General features: G+C 39.2%; 2 protein-coding genes across 3 annotated transcripts in view; both read left to right on the top strand.

Moving 5' to 3' along the window:
* The first annotated feature begins 7,301 nt into the window (after nt 1-7,301).
* Nucleotides 7,302-9,284, top strand: LOC124883162 (single-stranded DNA-binding protein, mitochondrial). The gene is made up of 4 exons (XM_047390127.1): nt 7,302-7,414; nt 7,920-8,007; nt 8,582-8,670; nt 8,747-9,284. Exons 1-4 carry the CDS (start codon nt 7,321-7,323, stop codon nt 8,788-8,790), a joined length of 315 nt encoding a protein of 104 aa, XP_047246083.1. The 5' UTR covers nt 7,302-7,320; the 3' UTR covers nt 8,791-9,284.
* Nucleotides 9,285-11,653: 2,369 nt separating this feature from the next.
* The window catches only part of creb3l2 (cAMP responsive element binding protein 3-like 2), a 33,290-nt gene continuing 23,954 nt past the window's right edge, over nt 11,654-20,989 (top strand). The window contains exons 1-2 of one of the 2 annotated variants that reach the window (XM_047390400.1): nt 11,654-11,954; nt 12,078-12,229. In XM_047390400.1, coding sequence (XP_047246356.1) covers nt 12,131-12,229 — 99 coding nt within the window. In that variant the 5' untranslated portion in view covers nt 11,654-11,954; nt 12,078-12,130. Of the gene's footprint in view, nt 12,230-20,989 lie in introns of both variants that reach the window. The other variant, XM_047390399.1, reaches the window with a different exon arrangement.

Below are 20,989 nucleotides of genomic sequence, written 5' to 3'. Positions count from 1 at the left end.
TTTGTTATCGTGAGGAAATTAATTTTGTGCCCTTACGAAATCCAGAGAAATATTCAATATTTCCATGAAAAAGGGAAAAATCTGTAGTTTCGATTTTTAGAAATCATATTCAGATATTACTTGCTTTTTAACAATTTTTATTTAGTAATCTTTCATTTTTATTTTATGCCATTTTATTTTTTTATCAGTTAATACAAAATTTACAAACCAAATTATTTTTTTTATAATTTCTATCCATACCGTTTGGGTTTTATAAATGTTTTTTTGTGTGTGGCTAATTTAGTCCTCTTGCTCGATATAGTTTTAGTAAAAATGACCAAAATAGTTGTTTTCTTTGGCGCAATGGGTATTTTACTTTGAAATCTCTGACCGGAAACTAGTCTTTGCTAAGGTAAGACAATTTCAAAGTGCGTCACAAACAGCTGGAAAAGATGACTCAGGGCACAGTTTATGTTTAGATTATAGCGTGTATTTAATGTTTATACCCCCTGGCTTCAGTCTGTTGGAAACATTCAGGCTTTAAAGGGGTTTTAAAAGGATTTTTCTTGAATATTATCCCTTTTTTTTTTGCTCCACTTCCCCTGCTTGAGTCCTTGTCTCCGCCCACACATTCCTGTGTGTCTGGGCTGTTCGAGTAGAAGGAAAAGGGGAAAAAGAGCAGGCTGGAAACAGTCTGTGGACCTCGAACCGGAGAGGAGATGATCCTAAACAATAACATTTCTCAGCCTGTGTCCTACCTGTGAGAAAGCAGCTGTTTACAAAGACCAGCTCTCAAATCATTGCCCTGAATCACACAAGTTACTTTGAACTTCTATTTTTTTTTTTTTTAAGTTTTCAATTTTTTGGGTTTTTTTTAACTTTAGTCCCTGTTGTGGAAGCCAGAAAAGAGAGCAAGAAGGAGCAGGCAGGAAACATCATGGAGATCCTGGACAGCAGCGAGTCGTTTCTTCAGTGGGACAGAAACCTGAGTGAGCTGTCTGATTCCGGGGAGCTGGACTCTGTGCTCTACGCCAATGTAAGTTATCGATTAAAGCCAACAGATCAGGTATAGATTGAAGGGGGAGGTGCTGATTGGCTGCAGCTTATCACTTTGATGAGGAGTTAATGATGTGTGATGCCCTGCTCTCCATTTGCAAAACTGAGCCTTGGGGTCCAGGCTGCAACAAGTTTCTGCTGCAGAAGTTTTTGCTTCTCTGGAAAGTCTTTCATGACCACACACACACACCCACACACATATATATATATAAGTGAGGACTGGAAATACATTGCATTGTTTTTCAAATGTTTCATTTTTAATCTTACATCAGAAACATCAGAAAAATTAGATGTGCAAATGTTAGATTTCTCTAAGGAGCTTAATTACCTCTTTATTTATAATCTTCTAAATGTTTTTTCTTTAGTGGACAATAAAATATTCCGCATATTTACACCATTTCAAATTCTGAGCTATTCACCTGAAAAAGGATACACGAAAACTCTGATATTTTCTCTTTATTAATTACTTTTATGGTATATTTATTCCTAGCAAGGAATATATTTCCTCTTAAACATGTTTCATGTTGCAAATAAGAAAATTAAGAATTTTTTTGACTCAAAATAAAATTTTTGCACATCAAAGTATAGTAATTATTAGGCAATGTAAATATTGTATTTATAAATGGCATTTGTAACTATAACTATAGTTCATGCCTATTTTTCTGTTCAGTCGGTTTGAATCTGTATATGTTTTTATATCTCCTCATGTCCCGGTTTTATGAACTGCTGATATAATAAATAAGGACATAAAACACAAAGTCTCTGCTTTCTGTAAGCTCAGCAGCTCTGCATTTAAAGATCCTCAGTTATGTAAGCTGAAGTCTGTCTTCCAGCCGTTTGGTCCGGTGGGCCTGAATTGTGTGAGACGGAGAGAATGAGGCAGCTGTGAGTGTGGGTGTGTGAATGTAGGGTTCACAGAGTGTAAGAACAGCTGGCCAAAGACGGAAATCAGACACCGAGGAGGCTGAATCAGCCTCAAACGGGGACTGGCTCGTTTTTCCATCCCATCTGAGGACATCACAGACCTGCTCTCACTTTCTCCAACCATGTCTTTCATTTAAATACTAAAATTGTACCCAATGAAGGTGTTTTTCCTGCACTGTGGCTGTGAGAGTGGGTTTTTGTCTCCACATGAGGCACGTGTTTGCTTCCTGCAAGCAAGTGAAAACTTGTTGCTGTTAAAGTTTCTGCGTGAGTTTACGTTGCTGCTTTAATTTAATAAGACCTGGGGCCACAGAGAGCTGCAGCTACCTTCAATAAGCCGGAAGAAAATGCTGCAAGATAAAGAAGTTGATCTGCTTTTATCTTCCGAGACTTTGACTAAGTTAAATGTGTCATTGTTTTGTCTCTGTGGAGGAAAACGTTAAATACAGACTCACATCGGTTCCTTCAACATATTTATCCTCCTATTGGCTAAACAGCTCAGTTGTTGTGTTGTCTGGCCAAACTCTCTTCTTCAGAGGGGATTCAGTTTGTCCTTGTGGACAGCTTCAATTTTTATTTAAGCTTACTTTGTCGGTACTCATCCAGTTTGTGGTGATATAAAACTGGCTTCACTGTAAACGGTGGCGGCAGTTTTCACATAATGCTGAGATCGGGTTTTGTTCCTGAACATTATAATTACTTTCCTTTCTTCTGAGAGAGTACATTTTTGGTCACGTGATTGAAACATGGACACCAAAGGCCATTCAAACTGGAGAATGATCACCAATGACCATCAAAACTAGTGACATGTATAAAGAAGAATATAATTCAGCCTCTTCTCAAACCTTTAACTAAAAGCTGGGTCCATGTTCAGAGGCATCTCTACCCATTTTACCAGAGAGAGTAGTTAAATATTCATGTTTTTAAAATCTTAATATATTAAAGCCTGTACGTCTAAAGTGTTATTTGCACAATATCTGGTTCAGAATTCATGTCATTTCCTTCTATGCACTGAGCAACAACATAAGCATCTTCACTGGACCAGTGCCTAATTTTTGGTTTGTCTATTGGAGTTATAGTGATGAAACCAAAATTCAGAAATGATTAAATGTCCAGCAGGGTGACTCATATCATCACGACTTCTGCACTAAAAACCCATAGATGCTCAGAAAGCATGCGACGTACCTTTAACAACCCACTTCATAGATCTGGGAAAGAAACATGTTCCTAAAGTTTTTCAGTTAGTGTGTTTAAAAATTTTTTAATCGATTTGATTGATTTTGAAGGTAAAAGTTCTCCAGATGTTTAAATGTAAACCATAAACACTTATTAGGTACTCAAAGATTGGGTTGTGTTATATAGACCAGCATTATGGATGTTCTATGTTTAGGGAAACATGAACAGTTTGTGTTTGCATAGAACTGGGGGGCCAGCTTGAATCTTAGAGGCAACAAGACCGTAGTGTTTGAATCTGAGGCCGCCTGAGAAACAGACTGAAGTCTGTGTTCCTCCCCTGGTGGGGGTCCGGCTCCTTAACGTCACCCTCCCACCCCCGGGGGGTTCAGGCGGGATTCCTAACAGCAGTGTGAACCAGAACCAGGAGCAGCAGCAACGTCAGTGGCTGCATTTCTCATTAGTCTAGATGTCCACCCAGCTACCTTTCAGTCTTTGCTGCGTAGCAGGCCTTTTAATGTATCAGGTTATTCAGGTTTTACAATACGAAGACGTTATTTCTTCTTTCATCTGCAGCTGTGTGTCGCATTCTTTTTGAAATAACATGATGTATCTTAGGCTTGTGATGTGTTTGGCTTCTGCTTGAAATATGAAGATAATTCATTTGGTATGTTTTTTTTATTTGCTCTATATTCATGGCAATGTTCGTGGGCAGTATTTGGAGGTCCTTTACTCCTTACATGATTTTATCGGGATTATAGAACAAACTGGGGATAGCACTCATCTTTTCCCCTTCAGACAAATTATTTTATAGGTGTCCCAAACAATCAGAGAAAGGATTCATCAGGGGAAATAACTTGGCACCAATTTCCTGCTATCCATCCATGTTCTTCCTGTTAAATTTCACTTTCTCCTTGTTGGTTCTCTTGGAAAAAAATGGTGCCTTGTTCTCCTTCTCGCTGCAAGGCCACTGTCCAGAAGTCTTCACCTTGTCATTCACTTACACTCACCTGCTGCCAGTGTTTAGCAAGCTCTGCCGTGGTGACAACATAATTCTGCAGCTTACCTCCCTTTAGGAGACGCTCTTGCACCTCCTGAATCTTTATTGACTTGACCTTTTTGATGATCCAGAAAACATTTCTCTCAGTTGTAATATAATGTCTGAGGCTATTATGATGCTGAGTGATGATGGCTGAATGCTTTTGTTTGGGGGTAACACAAGAACACATTGATGTCAAGCACATCTGTCCCACATTTGTGTCGCTACTAACACCTTCAGCCATTAATGCAGCCATCTCTAAAGTGTCTGAAAGAATCAAAGACTTTGCCAAGTGATGCAACATGAACATATATCCAAGCAACGGTTCATAAAAAGAGACACCTTAGCCTAAAAAGAGTAAAGAAGAATACAGGTCCTTCTCAAAATATTAGCATATTGTGATAAAGTTCATTATTTTCCATAATGTCATGATGAAAATTTAACATTCATATATTTTAGATTCATTGCACACTAACTGAAATATTTCAGGTCTTTTATTGTCTTAATACGGATGATTGTGGCATACAGCTCATGAAAACCCAAAATTCCTATCTCACAAAATTAGCATATTTCATCCGACCAATAAAAGAAAAGTGTTTTTAATACAAAAAACGTCAACCTTCAAATAATCATGTACAGTTATGCACTCAATACTTGGTCGGGAATCCTTTGGCAGAAATGACTGCTTCAATGCGGCGTGGCATGGAGGCAATCAGCCTGTGGCACTGCTGAGGTCTTATGGAGGCCCAGGATGCTTCGATAGCAGCCTTTAGCTCATCCAGAGTGTTGGGTCTTGAGTCTCTCAACGTTCTCTTCACAATATCCCACAGATTCTCTATGGGGTTCAGGTCAGGAGAGTTGGCAGGCCAATTGAGCACAGTGATACCATGGTCAGTAAACCATTTACCAGTGGTTTTGGCACTGTGAGCAGGTGCCAGGTCGTGCTGAAAAATGAAATCTTCATCTCCATAAAGCTTTTCAGCAGATGGAAGCATGAAGTGCTCCAAAATCTACTGATAGCTAGCTGCATTGACCCTGTCCTTGATAAAACACAGTGGACCAACACCAGCAGCTGACACGGCGCCCCAGACCATCACTGACTGTGGGTACTTGACACTGGACTTCTGGCATTTTGGCATTTCCTTCTCCCCAGTCTTCCTCCAGACTCTGGCACCTTGATTTCCGAATGACATGCAGAATTTGCTTTCATTGGAAAAAATTACTTTGGACCACTGAGCAACAGTCCAGTGCTGCTTCTCTGTAGCCCAGGTCAGGCGCTTCTGCCGCTGTTTCTGGTTCAAAAGTGGCTTGACCTGGGGAATGCGGCACCTGTAGCCCATTTCCTGCACATGCCTGTGCACGGTGGCTCTGGATGTTTCTACTCCAGACTCAGTCCACTGCTTCCGCAGGTCCCCCAAGATCTGGAATCGGCCCTTCTCCACAATCTTCCTCAGGGTCCGGTCACCTCTTCTCGTTGTGCAGCGTTTTCTGCCACACTTTTTCCTTCCCACAGACTTCCCACTGAGGTGCCTTGATACAGCACTCTGGGAACAGCCTATTCGTTCAGAAATTTCTTTCTGTGTCTTACCCTCTTGCTTGAGGGTGTCAATAGTGGCCTTCTGGACAGCAGTCAGGTCGGCAGTCTTACCCATGATTGGGGTTTTGAGTGATGAACCAGGCTGGGAGTTTTAAAGGCCTCAGGAATCTTTTGCAGGTGTTTAGAGTTAACTCGTTGATTCAGATGATTAGGTTCATAGCTCGTTTAGAGACCCTTTTAATGATATGCTAATTTTGTGAGATAGGAATTTTGGGTTTTCATGAGCTGTATGCCAAAATCATCCGTATTAAGACAATAAAAGACCTGAAATATTTCAGTTAGTGTGCAATGAATCTAAAGTATATGAATATTAAATTTTCATCATGACATTATGGAAAATAATGAACTTTATCACAATATGCTAATATTTGGAGAAGGACCTGTAGTTACCCACACAATATGTACATGTGGGCCCCATGGTGGTAAGAAGCTGGCTGCAAAATGGTCCCACATGTGATTGTCTGAAGCGTATATGACCTACTGTGATCTATTTAGGTTTGATGCATGACAAGTCTGGGTAAAGTTGGAACCCATATGGGTGTTTGTGTAAGCCAGTCAACATTTACGTATGGGGCCCATATGAGCACGAAATAGGCTGACAAATGGGTCCCAGATGGTGATGTTACCTAATAACAAATCCGCTAGTATAGTGAAGACAACTTTCAGTAAAGTCTGGGCAAATTTAAGGCCTAAATTAGATGTGTTGTGCTTCCTACATTTTCATATGGGGCCCATATAGGTAGGCAACAGGCTGAAATATGGGCCCTAGATGTTAATGTACCGCAGGTATGTAACAGTCCAATGCTAACTGTTTGTATAGGGAGGACAACTGTGAGTAAAATCTGGTTTAAATGGGTCCTAACTATGTTGCCACACAGCTAACATTTATCGGCCCATATGTCAGTGGATTACACAAAATCCCAATGTGAATTGCCCGTATTGGTTTGATGCTGGACAACTCTATGAGAAAAATAAAAAAATTGGGACCTATATAGATACTACATGTGTTGTGCTGCCTTCCCAACATGTGCATATATGGGTCCCATATGTTTAGGACACTGGCTAAGAAATGGGTCCTTAAAGTAACTGTCCATGGGAAACATAATATAACAGTTGATTGCCTGTTTAGGGTTCAGAGCAGGACAGGTCTGGATAAAGTTGGGACCCATTTGGCTCCAAGATGTGGTGCACAATGTAAACTAATAATGCTGGGATAATTTCAGATCCAGCCAGGATCCACATAATGTCTTGGTCTGGATTTGCCAATCTGGATTTTATTTGGTCAACTCAACTGAGCTCCATACTGGAAGCCTGCATTGATGATTTGCTACCCATTAAGCCTGATTAATAACCAATATGAGGCCCACAAACACATCTTGAGATGGAAGAAATGAACACAACAAAAACTTCTGCTCACACTTCAGTTTTTTGTTCTATGAGGGTTTGTTTCATGAAGGAGGGATGGGAAGCTTTGTTCAGGACTTAGATGTCTCATTGTTTAGACTTTTATAGAAAGTCTAAACAATGTCGGCGAGTCGGACAGGACCCTGTGATGAGACAAGTGGAAGGCCGGAACCCTGTCACCATCTTCTCACTGGCGACAAACGAGATGTGGCGTTCTGGGGAGGGAGAGAGCAGCTCAACAGGTAGGAAGTTATTTAAAGTCACTGATCTTAGTTTAAGTTGACATTTTCTTACAAATACACTTACTTATATTATGTCTTATATTTGTCTGCTAGTTTTCCAATATATTTCGATTATTCGTTTGCAAACTGTTGAGATTTAAACTTAACTAATATTGCAGTAATTCGTTTTGGCCACTAGAGGTCGGCAAAGAGTCTGAACTGATAGATAATGGCTGTCCTAGTTCAAGGTAGCTGCTCTTTATCCACAACTTCTGGTTGACATGCTGAGCTGCAGTTTAGTGATCCATGTATTCATTCAGCCTTCATGGTTTATTCATCACCCTCATTAGAAATGATAAACACAAGTTGCTTCTGAGCTGCTGTGACAGGAATACACACCGAGGCAGCAGATATTTTTCATTCTGAATCTGCATTAATGAAGGTCAGAAACAGGGCCGTGTCTATTGAGGTTCAGCTTTGGTTCCCAACAGAAATGTTTCATGTAGAAACTGTTTCCCGTTTCCAGGTGATGTGAGCCAGAAGACGACGTGGCATCGCGTCTCAGTGTTCAAACCAGGTCTGAGGGATGTCGCCTACCAGTACATCAAGAAAGGGTATGAACAGCATGATTCACCAAACGGAAAATGTTTGAAAATGTTTTCCTCCCCTTTGATGTACTGGGGACCTGTCCAGTAAAGACTCCACCTCTGGCTGAAAGAACACTGGAGATGGGCGCCAGCCACACTGTAACACTGAGAGATAATTGAACGGGTGTAGAAAATGGATGGATGGTGTATCTGAAAGGCTGATTTTTGCACATTCTGGTTGGACAGAGCCTGAATGTTTATGAAAAGAGGACAGCAGCAATGTTGTATTGCTTTTCTAAAACTAAACCTATTGTTACTGTCATCTGAAAGATAAATGTGATTAGATAAAATGTTTAATTTACATTTCGTCATCCATCCATCCGTCCGTTTTTCACTCTATGTAGATGGACAGATGATCCATTGACTGGCTGATGGATGTATGGACATTCTTGAAACAACATGAAGTATCATCTTTTATGTATTCATTGGTGTCAGAATTGCTAAGAAAAATGAGCCAGACAGAATTTCCATTGAGGAGCCATGAAGAGACCAGAATCCTCCTATTTATAAAGGGAATTTATTTACTGTTTATCTCCTCCAGGTCCAGGATTCTAGTGGAGGGAAAACTGGACTATGGAGAGTACGTGGACAAAAACCAAGTCAGACGTCAGGCCACCACCATTATCGCAGGTCAGATTTATACTCCTGCACGTTTATGCTCATCTCCTCTCAGCAACAACTCAAATATTATCTTTTTTTCCTGCAGACAACATTGTTTTCCTGAGTGACAACATCCGAGACCGAACCTGAGGGACCCTTCTCCTTGCATCCAACTACAGAACAACTTCAAGTTTTACTTTTCTTCTTCGTACCAAAATAAGACTTGAGGACAACAAAGTAAAGGGACTGTTTATTATGAAAGGGGACATAAGAATTGACTGTGGGGCCCTCTGCTGGTAAAAATGAAGATGTCGAGCAGAAGAAAGAAGCTTTTTCAACAGCAACTTTGATTGTTCTATATGTACATAGTAGCAGTGGTTAAAAGCTATAAATAAACAAGGCCTGCTCTGTATTTTTAAGTTTCCACTCTAGAAACTGTGACATGGGGTTGTTTATTTGGTAATCCGTTCAAAAACATGTTTTTCTCAAGTGTAGCTTTAAAAGCTGAAACGCTCTGGAGCGATTCTTGTTCGTATTAAAGAACAGTTTTAGGCTGAAAGGTTTTCTTCTTAATTAAAGTAAATCATTTAAATGGTTTTAAATGTTCTTTTTACCAAATAAAAATTTGCCAACTAAGACTTCAATATACCCTTCCATAGTCTGGAAAAGTTCACATTTTTGCAGGTTTCGTATTCAAAGCACGAGCACATTAAAAACATCTGATCTATATTCATGGAGTTTATGTTGTAAAAATGGGTTAAATCACACAGGAAAATTTTTATCTTTGATTTTTTTAAGATATAAATGTTCTTGCCAAACTACAGGCCACACTATTATAAAACACTACTGACTTGACAGTTATTCAGCTTCTGTAAGGAGAGTAAGCCATAAAAGGCCATTGCTCTAGAAGCTGACTGTTCACTGAGTGCTGCATCCAAACATATCAATGGAAAGTTTAGTGGAAGAAAAACGTGTGGTTAAAAAAAGTGCACCAACAGGGACTACAGCCTGATTAGATGGCAAAGCCCATTCAAGAGGTTGGGGGAGATTCAGAGTCGGTGCTTCAAGAATGTGTGGGTGGTACCCCATGTCCAGAACATGGGGTACAGCTGTCACATTCCTTGGGTTACTCCTGAATGAGAAAGAACTTTAGAAGCATCTTACTTGGGATAAGGAGGAAAGGACTGGAGGATTGCTGAATTCTGTCTTTTGTCTCTGATATTTTAGCCCCTTTTTAATTTTAAAATGCTTAGAAACATACAGAGGCAACATTTTTACCTGGAAGAGCTTTTTCTGGTTTGGGTTTCTCCTCAAGGCAATCCTCAGCTGCCTCTCTACTTTTGTCTAGGTGCAGATGTCTCATGTTTGCAGAGAACAGCACAGCTGACTGAAACAGGTCAGAAAAAGGTGGAACCGCTTTCAGATTTAGAGGAAGCATCTTCAGGGTCAGTTTCATTGCTGCAGTCTTCTGTTTTCCTGTTTGTACCAGAATTAAATGCCCAGCGGGTTCATTTTTCTTTCTCAGTTTACTCTGTTTTTCTGCTCTGTCACTTTTCAGTTATCTCTGTGTCATTTCCTTCCTGAGTTGACTGGTTGCTCTCACTCCACTTCTCTTGCCTCTTCATAATGTTTCATGGTTGTCTTCACTTTTTAAAGATCTAATGCATGTGACTTCACCAGCCAGTGGTGAAAAACATTTTTAATGCAAAGGAAAACAAAAAATAAATTGCAGATTACCTAATTTCTAAATATAAGAAATCCGTTCAGTAAATTGGTATTTCCTTATGATTACAGCAATATAAGGGAGACGTGTTGAAATGCTCTGTCAATCAAGTGCGGCCTCAATACAAGGTAGTCTTGGCCTTTAGGTATTGGTCGAAGGGATTTAAAACCATCTTGTGATTGGTTCAACCAATTGTCATTTAAATCAATAGAAGAGCAGAACTGTACTATCGAACAATGTGGAGAACAGAGGCGCTATCTGATTGGCCACGCAGTGACGGTAGGCGGGGCTTTTGGCAAAGGGAAACAAGTGGATTTACTTTGAATTGTTAAAAACATGACTTGGACCAGACCGGATGTTAAAAAAGTGACTTAAGACAATAAAAGCATCTAAATGAGCTCATTCTCTATAAAGGAGTGGTTGAGTTACCATCTTTGTTTTTGTAAAAATACTTTAGTATTAGATTCTGTAATTGTATTTATCATATATTTTGTGCTTTTTTATTTATCGCTAAACTTTGTACTTTAGATTATTTTATACAGAATAATAAATTATTCAATCCAAATATTTTATATGTAAAATAAATACATACATCTTCACCTGGAGCAAAGTATGCCAGAGACAAATTCCTTGTTTGTGTGCACAAACTTAGCACTAAAGCTGATTCTGAAATAATTAAGGTTATCCTAACTGACCAGAAACGGGAATAGTTTGTCTGATTTGGGTCAGACACTGAAAATAAAGAGGTGGATGTCTTTTATAAGGTGTTCTTGTTTTAACTGCACATTTTTCCTCTTTATATATTATCTTTGTATGTTAAAAGTCGTTACCTAATGGTAAGAAGAAATTTGTTTTGTTATCGTGAGGAAATTAATTTTGTGCCCTTACGAAATCCAGAGAAATATTCAATATTTCCATGAAAAAGGGAAAAATCTGTAGTTTCGATTTTTAGAAATCATATTCAGATATTACTTGCTTTTTAACAATTTTTATTTAGTAATCTTTCATTTTTATTTTATGCCATTTTATTTTTTTATCAGTTAATACAAAATTTACAAACCAAATTATTTTTTTTATAATTTCTATCCATACCGTTTGGGTTTTATAAATGTTTTTTTGTGTGTGGCTAATTTAGTCCTCTTGCTCGATATAGTTTTAGTAAAAATGACCAAAATAGTTGTTTTCTTTGGCGCAATGGGTATTTTACTTTGAAATCTCTGACCGGAAACTAGTCTTTGCTAAGGTAAGACAATTTCAAAGTGCGTCACAAACAGCTGGAAAAGATGACTCAGGGCACAGTTTATGTTTAGATTATAGCGTGTATTTAATGTTTATACCCCCTGGCTTCAGTCTGTTGGAAACATTCAGGCTTTAAAGGGGTTTTAAAAGGATTTTTCTTGAATATTATCCCTTTTTTTTTTGCTCCACTTCCCCTGCTTGAGTCCTTGTCTCCGCCCACACATTCCTGTGTGTCTGGGCTGTTCGAGTAGAAGGAAAAGGGGAAAAAGAGCAGGCTGGAAACAGTCTGTGGACCTCGAACCGGAGAGGAGATGATCCTAAACAATAACATTTCTCAGCCTGTGTCCTACCTGTGAGAAAGCAGCTGTTTACAAAGACCAGCTCTCAAATCATTGCCCTGAATCACACAAGTTACTTTGAACTTCTATTTTTTTTTTTTTAAGTTTTCAATTTTTTGGGTTTTTTTTAACTTTAGTCCCTGTTGTGGAAGCCAGAAAAGAGAGCAAGAAGGAGCAGGCAGGAAACATCATGGAGATCCTGGACAGCAGCGAGTCGTTTCTTCAGTGGGACAGAAACCTGAGTGAGCTGTCTGATTCCGGGGAGCTGGACTCTGTGCTCTACGCCAATGTAAGTTATCGATTAAAGCCAACAGATCAGGTATAGATTGAAGGGGGAGGTGCTGATTGGCTGCAGCTTATCACTTTGATGAGGAGTTAATGATGTGTGATGCCCTGCTCTCCATTTGCAAAACTGAGCCTTGGGGTCCAGGCTGCAACAAGTTTCTGCTGCAGAAGTTTTTGCTTCTCTGGAAAGTCTTTCATGACCACACACACACACCCACACACATATATATATATAAGTGAGGACTGGAAATACATTGCATTGTTTTTCAAATGTTTCATTTTTAATCTTACATCAGAAACATCAGAAAAATTAGATGTGCAAATGTTAGATTTCTCTAAGGAGCTTAATTACCTCTTTATTTATAATCTTCTAAATGTTTTTTCTTTAGTGGACAATAAAATATTCCGCATATTTACACCATTTCAAATTCTGAGCTATTCACCTGAAAAAGGATACACGAAAACTCTGATATTTTCTCTTTATTAATTACTTTTATGGTATATTTATTCCTAGCAAGGAATATATTTCCTCTTAAACATGTTTCATGTTGCAAATAAGAAAATTAAGAATTTTTTTGACTCAAAATAAAATTTTTGCACATCAAAGTATAGTAATTATTAGGCAATGTAAATATTGTATTTATAAATGGCATTTGTAACTATAACTATAGTTCATGCCTATTTTTCTGTTCAGTCGGTTTGAATCTGTATATGTTTTTATATCTCCTCATGTCCCGGTTTTATGAACTGCTGATATAATAAATAAGGACATAAAACACAAAGTCTCTGCTTTCTGTAAGCTCAGCAGCTCTGCATTTAAAGATCCTCAGTTATGTAAGCTGAAGTCTGTCTTCCAGCCGTTTGGTCCGGTGGGCCTGAATTGTGTGAGACGGAGAGAATGAGGCAGCTGTGAGTGTGGGTGTGTGAATGTAGGGTTCACAGAGTGTAAGAACAGCTGGCCAAAGACGGAAATCAGACACCGAGGAGGCTGAATCAGCCTCAAACGGGGACTGGCTCGTTTTTCCATCCCATCTGAGGACATCACAGACCTGCTCTCACTTTCTCCAACCATGTCTTTCATTTAAATACTAAAATTGTACCCAATGAAGGTGTTTTTCCTGCACTGTGGCTGTGAGAGTGGGTTTTTGTCTCCACATGAGGCACGTGTTTGCTTCCTGCAAGCAAGTGAAAACTTGTTGCTGTTAAAGTTTCTGCGTGAGTTTACGTTGCTGCTTTAATTTAATAAGACCTGGGGCCACAGAGAGCTGCAGCTACCTTCAATAAGCCGGAAGAAAATGCTGCAAGATAAAGAAGTTGATCTGCTTTTATCTTCCGAGACTTTGACTAAGTTAAATGTGTCATTGTTTTGTCTCTGTGGAGGAAAACGTTAAATACAGACTCACATCGGTTCCTTCAACATATTTATCCTCCTATTGGCTAAACAGCTCAGTTGTTGTGTTGTCTGGCCAAACTCTCTTCTTCAGAGGGGATTCAGTTTGTCCTTGTGGACAGCTTCAATTTTTATTTAAGCTTACTTTGTCGGTACTCATCCAGTTTGTGGTGATATAAAACTGGCTTCACTGTAAACGGTGGCGGCAGTTTTCACATAATGCTGAGATCGGGTTTTGTTCCTGAACATTATAATTACTTTCCTTTCTTCTGAGAGAGTACATTTTTGGTCACGTGATTGAAACATGGACACCAAAGGCCATTCAAACTGGAGAATGATCACCAATGACCATCAAAACTAGTGACATGTATAAAGAAGAATATAATTCAGCCTCTTCTCAAACCTTTAACTAAAAGCTGGGTCCATGTTCAGAGGCATCTCTACCCATTTTACCAGAGAGAGTAGTTAAATATTCATGTTTTTAAAATCTTAATATATTAAAGCCTGTACGTCTAAAGTGTTATTTGCACAATATCTGGTTCAGAATTCATGTCATTTCCTTCTATGCACTGAGCAACAACATAAGCATCTTCACTGGACCAGTGCCTAATTTTTGGTTTGTCTATTGGAGTTATAGTGATGAAACCAAAATTCAGAAATGATTAAATGTCCAGCAGGGTGACTCATATCATCACGACTTCTGCACTAAAAACCCATAGATGCTCAGAAAGCATGCGACGTACCTTTAACAACCCACTTCATAGATCTGGGAAAGAAACATGTTCCTAAAGTTTTTCAGTTAGTGTGTTTAAAAATTTTTTAATCGATTTGATTGATTTTGAAGGTAAAAGTTCTCCAGATGTTTAAATGTAAACCATAAACACTTATTAGGTACTCAAAGATTGGGTTGTGTTATATAGACCAGCATTATGGATGTTCTATGTTTAGGGAAACATGAACAGTTTGTGTTTGCATAGAACTGGGGGGCCAGCTTGAATCTTAGAGGCAACAAGACCGTAGTGTTTGAATCTGAGGCCGCCTGAGAAACAGACTGAAGTCTGTGTTCCTCCCCTGGTGGGGGTCCGGCTCCTTAACGTCACCCTCCCACCCCCGGGGGGTTCAGGCGGGATTCCTAACAGCAGTGTGAACCAGAACCAGGAGCAGCAGCAACGTCAGTGGCTGCATTTCTCATTAGTCTAGATGTCCACCCAGCTACCTTTCAGTCTTTGCTGCGTAGCAGGCCTTTTAATGTATCAGGTTATTCAGGTTTTACAATACGAAGACGTTATTTCTTCTTTCATCTGCAGCTGTGTGTCGCATTCTTTTTGAAATAACATGATGTATCTTAGGCTTGTGATGTGTTTGGCTTCTGCTTGAAATATGAAGATAATTCATTTGGTATGTTTTTTTTATTTGCTCTATATTCATGGCAATGTTCGTGGGCAGTATTTGGAGGTCCTTTACTCCTTACATGATTTTATCGGGATTATAGAACAAACTGGGGATAGCACTCATCTTTTCCCCTTCAGACAAATTATTTTATAGGTGTCCCAAACAATCAGAGAAAGGATTCATCAGGGGAAATAACTTGGCACCAATTTCCTGCTATCCATCCATGTTCTTCCTGTTAAATTTCACTTTCTCCTTGTTGGTTCTCTTGGAAAAAAATGGTGCCTTGTTCTCCTTCTCGCTGCAAGGCCACTGTCCAGAAGTCTTCACCTTGTCATTCACTTACACTCACCTGCTGCCAGTGTTTAGCAAGCTCTGCCGTGGTGACAACATAATTCTGCAGCTTACCTCCCTTTAGGAGACGCTCTTGCACCTCCTGAATCTTTATTGACTTGACCTTTTTGATGATCCAGAAAACATTTCTCTCAGTTGTAATATAATGTCTGAGGCTATTATGATGCTGAGTGATGATGGCTGAATGCTTTTGTTTGGGGGTAACACAAGAACACATTGATGTCAAGCACATCTGTCCCACATTTGTGTCGCTACTAACACCTTCAGCCATTAATGCAGCCATCTCTAAAGTGTCTGAAAGAATCAAAGACTTTGCCAAGTGATGCAACATGAACATATATCCAAGCAACGGTTCATAAAAAGAGACACCTTAGCCTAAAAAGAGTAAAGAAGAATACAGGTCCTTCTCAAAATATTAGCATATTGTGATAAAGTTCATTATTTTCCATAATGTCATGATGAAAATTTAACATTCATATATTATAGATTCATTGCACACTAACTGAAATATTTCAGGTCTTTTATTGTCTTAATACGGATGATTGTGGCATACAGCTCATGAAAACCCAAAATTCCTATCTCACAAAATTAGCATATTTCATCCGACCAATAAAAGAAAAGTGTTTTTAATACAAAAAACGTCAACCTTCAAATAATCATGTACAGTTATGCACTCAATACTTGGTCGGGAATCCTTTTGCAGAAATGACTGCTTCAATGCGGCGTGGCATGGAGGCAATCAGCCTGTGGCACTGAGGTCTTATGGAGGCCCAGGATGCTTCGATAGCGGCCTTTAGCTCATCCAGAGTGTTGGGTCTTGAGTCTCTCAACGTTCTCTTCACAATATCCCACAGATTCTCTATGGGGTTCAGGTCAGGAGAGTTGGCAGGCCAATTGAGCACAGTGATACCATGGTCAGTAAACCATTTACCAGTGGTTTTGGCACTGTGAGCAGGTGCCAGGTCGTGCTGAAAAATGAAATCTTCATCTCCATAAAGCTTTTCAGCAGATGAAAGCATGAAGTGCTCCAAAATCTCCTGATAGCTAGCTGCATTGACCCTGGCCTTGATAAAACACAGTGGACCAACACCAGCAGCTGACACGGCACCCCAGACCATCACTGACTGTGGGTACTTGACAATGGACTTCTGGCATTTTGGCATTTCCTTCTCCCCAGTCTTCCTCCAGACTCTGGCACCTTGATTTCCGAATGACATGCAGAATTTGCTTTCATCCGAAAAAAGTACTTTGGGCCACTGAGCAACAGTCCAGTGCTGCTTCTCTGTAGCCCAGGTCAGGCGCTTCTGCCGCTTTCTGGTTCAAAAGTGGCTTGACCTGGGGAATGCGGCACCTGTAGCCCATTTCCTGCACATGCCTGTGCACGGTGGCTCTGGATGTTTCTACTCCAGACTCGGTCCACTGCTTCCACAGGTCCCCCAAGGTCTGGAATCGGCCCTTCTCCACAATCTTCCTCAGGGTCCGGTCACCTCTTCTCGTTGTGCAGCGTTTTCTGCCACACTTTTTCCTTCCCACAGACTTCCCACTGAGGTGCCTTGATACAGCACTCTGGGAACAGCCTATTCGTTCAGAAATTTCTTTCTGTGTCTTACCCTCTTGCTTGAGGGTGTCAATAGTGGCCTTCTGGACAGCAGTCAGGTCGGCAGTCTTACCCATGATTGGGGTTTTGAGTGATGAACCAGGCTGGGAGTTTTAAAGGCCTCAGGAATCTTTTGCAGGTGTTTAGAGTTAACTTGTTGATTCAGATGATTAGGTTCATAGCTCGTTTAGAGACCCTTTTAATGATATGCTAATTTTGTGAGATAGGAATTTTGGGTTTTCATGAGCTGTATGCCAAAATCATCCGTATTAAGACAATAAAAGACCTGAAATATTTCAGTTAGTGTGCAATGAATCTAAAGTATATGAATATTAAATTTTCATCATGACATTATGGAAAATAATGAACTTTATCACAATATGCTAATATTTGGAGAAGGACCTGTAGTTACCCACACAATATGTACATGTGGGCCCCATGGTGGTAAGAAGCTGGCTGCAAAATGGTCCCATATGTGATTGTCTGAAGCGTATATGACCTACTGTTATCTATTTAGGTGTGATGCATGACAAGTCTGGGTAAAGTTGGAACCCATATGGGTGTTTGTGTAAGCCAGTCAACATTTACGTATGGGGCCCATATGAGCACGAAATAGGCTGACAAATGGGTCCCAGATGGTGATGTTACCTAATAACAAATCCGCTAGTATAGTGAAGACAACTTTCAGTAAAGTCTGGGCAAATTTAAGGCCTAAATTAGATGTGTTGTGCTTCCTACATTTTCATATGGGGCCCATATAGGTAGGCAACAGGCTGAAATATGGGCCCTAGATGTTAATGTACCGCAGGTATGTAACAGTCCAATGCTAACTGTTTGTATAGGGAGGACAACTGTGAGTAAAATCTGGTTTAAATGGGTCCTAACTATGTTGCCACACAGCTAACATTTATCGGTCCATATGTCAGTGGATTACACAAAATCCCAATGTGAATTGCCCGTATTGGTTTGATGCTGGACAACTCTATGAGAAAAATAAAAAAATTGGGACCTATATAGATACTACATGTGTTGTGCTGCCTTCCCAACATGTGCATATATGGGTCCCATATGTTTAGGACACTGGCTAAGAAATGGGTCCTTAAAGTAACTGTCCATGGGAAACATAATATAACAGTTGATTGCCTGTTTAGGGTTCAGAGCAGGACAGGTCTGGATAAAGTTGGGACCCATTTGGCTCCAAGATGTGGTGCACAATGTAAACTAATAATGCTGGGATAATTTCAGATCCAGCCAGGATCCACATAATGTCTTGGTCTGGATTTGCCAATCTGGATTTTATTTGGTCAACTCAACTGAGCTCCATACTGGAAGCCTGCATTGATGATTTGCTACCCATTAAGCCTGATTAATAACCAATATGAGGCCCACAAACACATCTTGAGATGGAAGAAATGAACACAACAAAAACTTATGCTCACACTTCAGTTTTCAGGGATGGGAAGCTTTGTTCAGGACTTAGATGTCTCATTGTTTAGACTTTTATAGAAAGAAGACATTTCTCAGCTTCAGGAGCTGATATATAATAGAAAAATACATAAATGACTGCTGAATACAAAGAGTAACACCCAGACGTTTTCAGATGGAGATTGAATTTAAATTCCAGAGTTTAAAATCTGGTTTTGTTGTGAGCTCACGTTGAACCTCCTGCACTAGCATACCTTTTATTAAATCAACACGTAGAGAAAAGGGTGTATTTGTTGAGCTTGCTCCAGGACAAATATGAGACCAGTTATAAAACACACAGAGATACAGAAAAGTACTCCTCTATATCTCTGACCAGCTGTAATCCACAACTTTTACAGATAGATTGTAGATGACATCTTGACAGCCGCTTCAGGTTGGGTCATTATACACAAACACATGTGCTCACAGAGCCTGTTCTCCATTGGGGCAGGGCATCCTGCTCGCCGGTGACCTTGTGCTGCCTCTGTGTGAATGATCCATGTGTGTGTGCTGCAACATAAGTGTCAGTGTGCGCCAAGAAGTCTCATCTAGTGCACACACATGCTTTCTCTATTCTTAAAAAACTTAAATGAGGAAGATTCTTCGCACACCTTTCAGGCGTGCTCACATTCCAATTTTACAATCCAAACCAGCCTTTCCAGGTTCATTTTTATCCTGGGTTAGTAGAGCCTCACCTCTGTGTGACAATGAGGCTGACGGAGTAATGACAGCAGGAGTGGTGCCGGATCATCCGGTTGTTTCAACGTATCACTCTGACACAAACACAGCAACCAGATGAAAGTTTATAGGTCCTCAAAAATCACTTTTTAGCAAACCTAACTCCTTTATCCTCTGTTTACTTTTAAAAATTATACAGAGTTAAAAGTTACATTGTCTTAGATCTCTTGTTTATCTTCAGAAATGTTCTGTTTATTTACAGCTTGAACTTTTTTATTTAGCTGTAAGTAAATGGAGCAGGAAAGAGTTTGTTTTTATCTGCATTAGATTAGACCATGGTTCTTTTTCAGACTTTTCCTATAAAAACTCTTGAATGTTGTTTGATTTGGTCCATGCATTTGTGAACAATTAAAATATTATAATATATATTGATGTTAGTTAATTTTAACAGGACATTTTGGGAATGTTGGGGGAATTTTTTGGACAAATTCTAGATTGTTTTAGTGAATATACAAATTTTGGCTTGGTACTGTTAAAAGTATTATCACTAATGATGATCTAGAGGCATAAAATGCAGACTTAAACATTTGAAATTTCAAATTGTGGAAATGTTTATTTTTTTGTGCATTGTCAGTCAATATTACCAATGATAAAATGACAATTAGCAAATTTTCTTTTAAAATTCTTTGATCTAAACTAGAGGAATATATAATTTCACTTTTGTACCAGCCACTGACCTAATTATCTGAGAATATTTATATATATTTTCTGGTAATTTTTTGTTTTATGTGATTGTTTTTTGTATTCTTTTTGTTTTGGATCAATACTGTGTTTGTTTGCTTACATAATTTTGGGTTAAAGCTACCAATACAGTTAGGTTTAAGGCTTTGTCATGACTGTCAAGGGGAAAATATACACTTTATAAGTAAATGAAAGGCTATTTTCAAAGCTCTAACACTAGAAGGCACTAATAAAAGAGGAAAGTAATTTTTTATAATGACTTTTCCCAAAAAAAACGAAATATTATTGGTAATTGGGAAAATTTAAACCCAAAGAGGAGGGACAGGATTTGATGGGATCAGCAGGGCAGATGAAGAAAATCATAAAATAACTGAAAATCTCAGTTTTCCCTGTAAAGCTTAGTAATGAATCAATAAATCCTTCCCCTTTCAGTAACATAGTACTTATTTTTTCCAGCAATACCCCTTAGAATAATCTGCACATGGACAAAAAAAGGACTTTTTTTTAGAAAATTTAATTTATTTGATTTTTTTGACAATATAGGATTTTGTCCTCCTTGAATTTTAAGAACTTATTTAGAATTACCGGTTTGGTCAATTTAACACCAATATTTGTCCTGTACCTTTTGGTGCCTCGGTTTTAAGTTTAGGACAGGTTATAAAACTTGTCCTAAACTTGTGTGCGCCCAGATGGTACACACATTTTTCTCTTGGTCAAATCTGATGCAACGTTTCTTCTCATCTTTAAAACTCTGCAGACTCCAGCTTTCTGCAGAGAGGCAACTGTTTAAAAGCAATGCGAAGGTAGTAATCAGCGAGTAAGGGATCGTTACAGAAAATCCAGAGGACATTTTGTTCTCTGAGGCAAAGCTAAATTTATCTCTTTTCTTACCCTTCTTTCTGGTGTTTTCTCCCTCTTTAAGGCTCAGCAACCCCGTGTCATTTGATTCACTGTTTGCGGTTTAGGGGTGTGGGTTTAATTTCTGGTTAGATTTTACACACCCAGCCTTTATGCAAGCCTACAAGCAGTTTCATATATCTGCTACGTCTTTAACTACAGTTAAAAACTATCTGACTGTCCTGGATCTGCTGCTTTTCTTCATTGTTTAGGTAATTTATCAACCAAACCACAGTTTTGAAAGACTTTGCAGT

This window comes from Girardinichthys multiradiatus, chromosome 17 (assembly GCF_021462225.1).
Source record: "Girardinichthys multiradiatus isolate DD_20200921_A chromosome 17, DD_fGirMul_XY1, whole genome shotgun sequence".
NCBI lineage: Eukaryota > Metazoa > Chordata > Actinopteri > Cyprinodontiformes > Goodeidae > Girardinichthys > Girardinichthys multiradiatus.
This window is presented reverse-complemented; position numbering and strand designations above follow the sequence as displayed.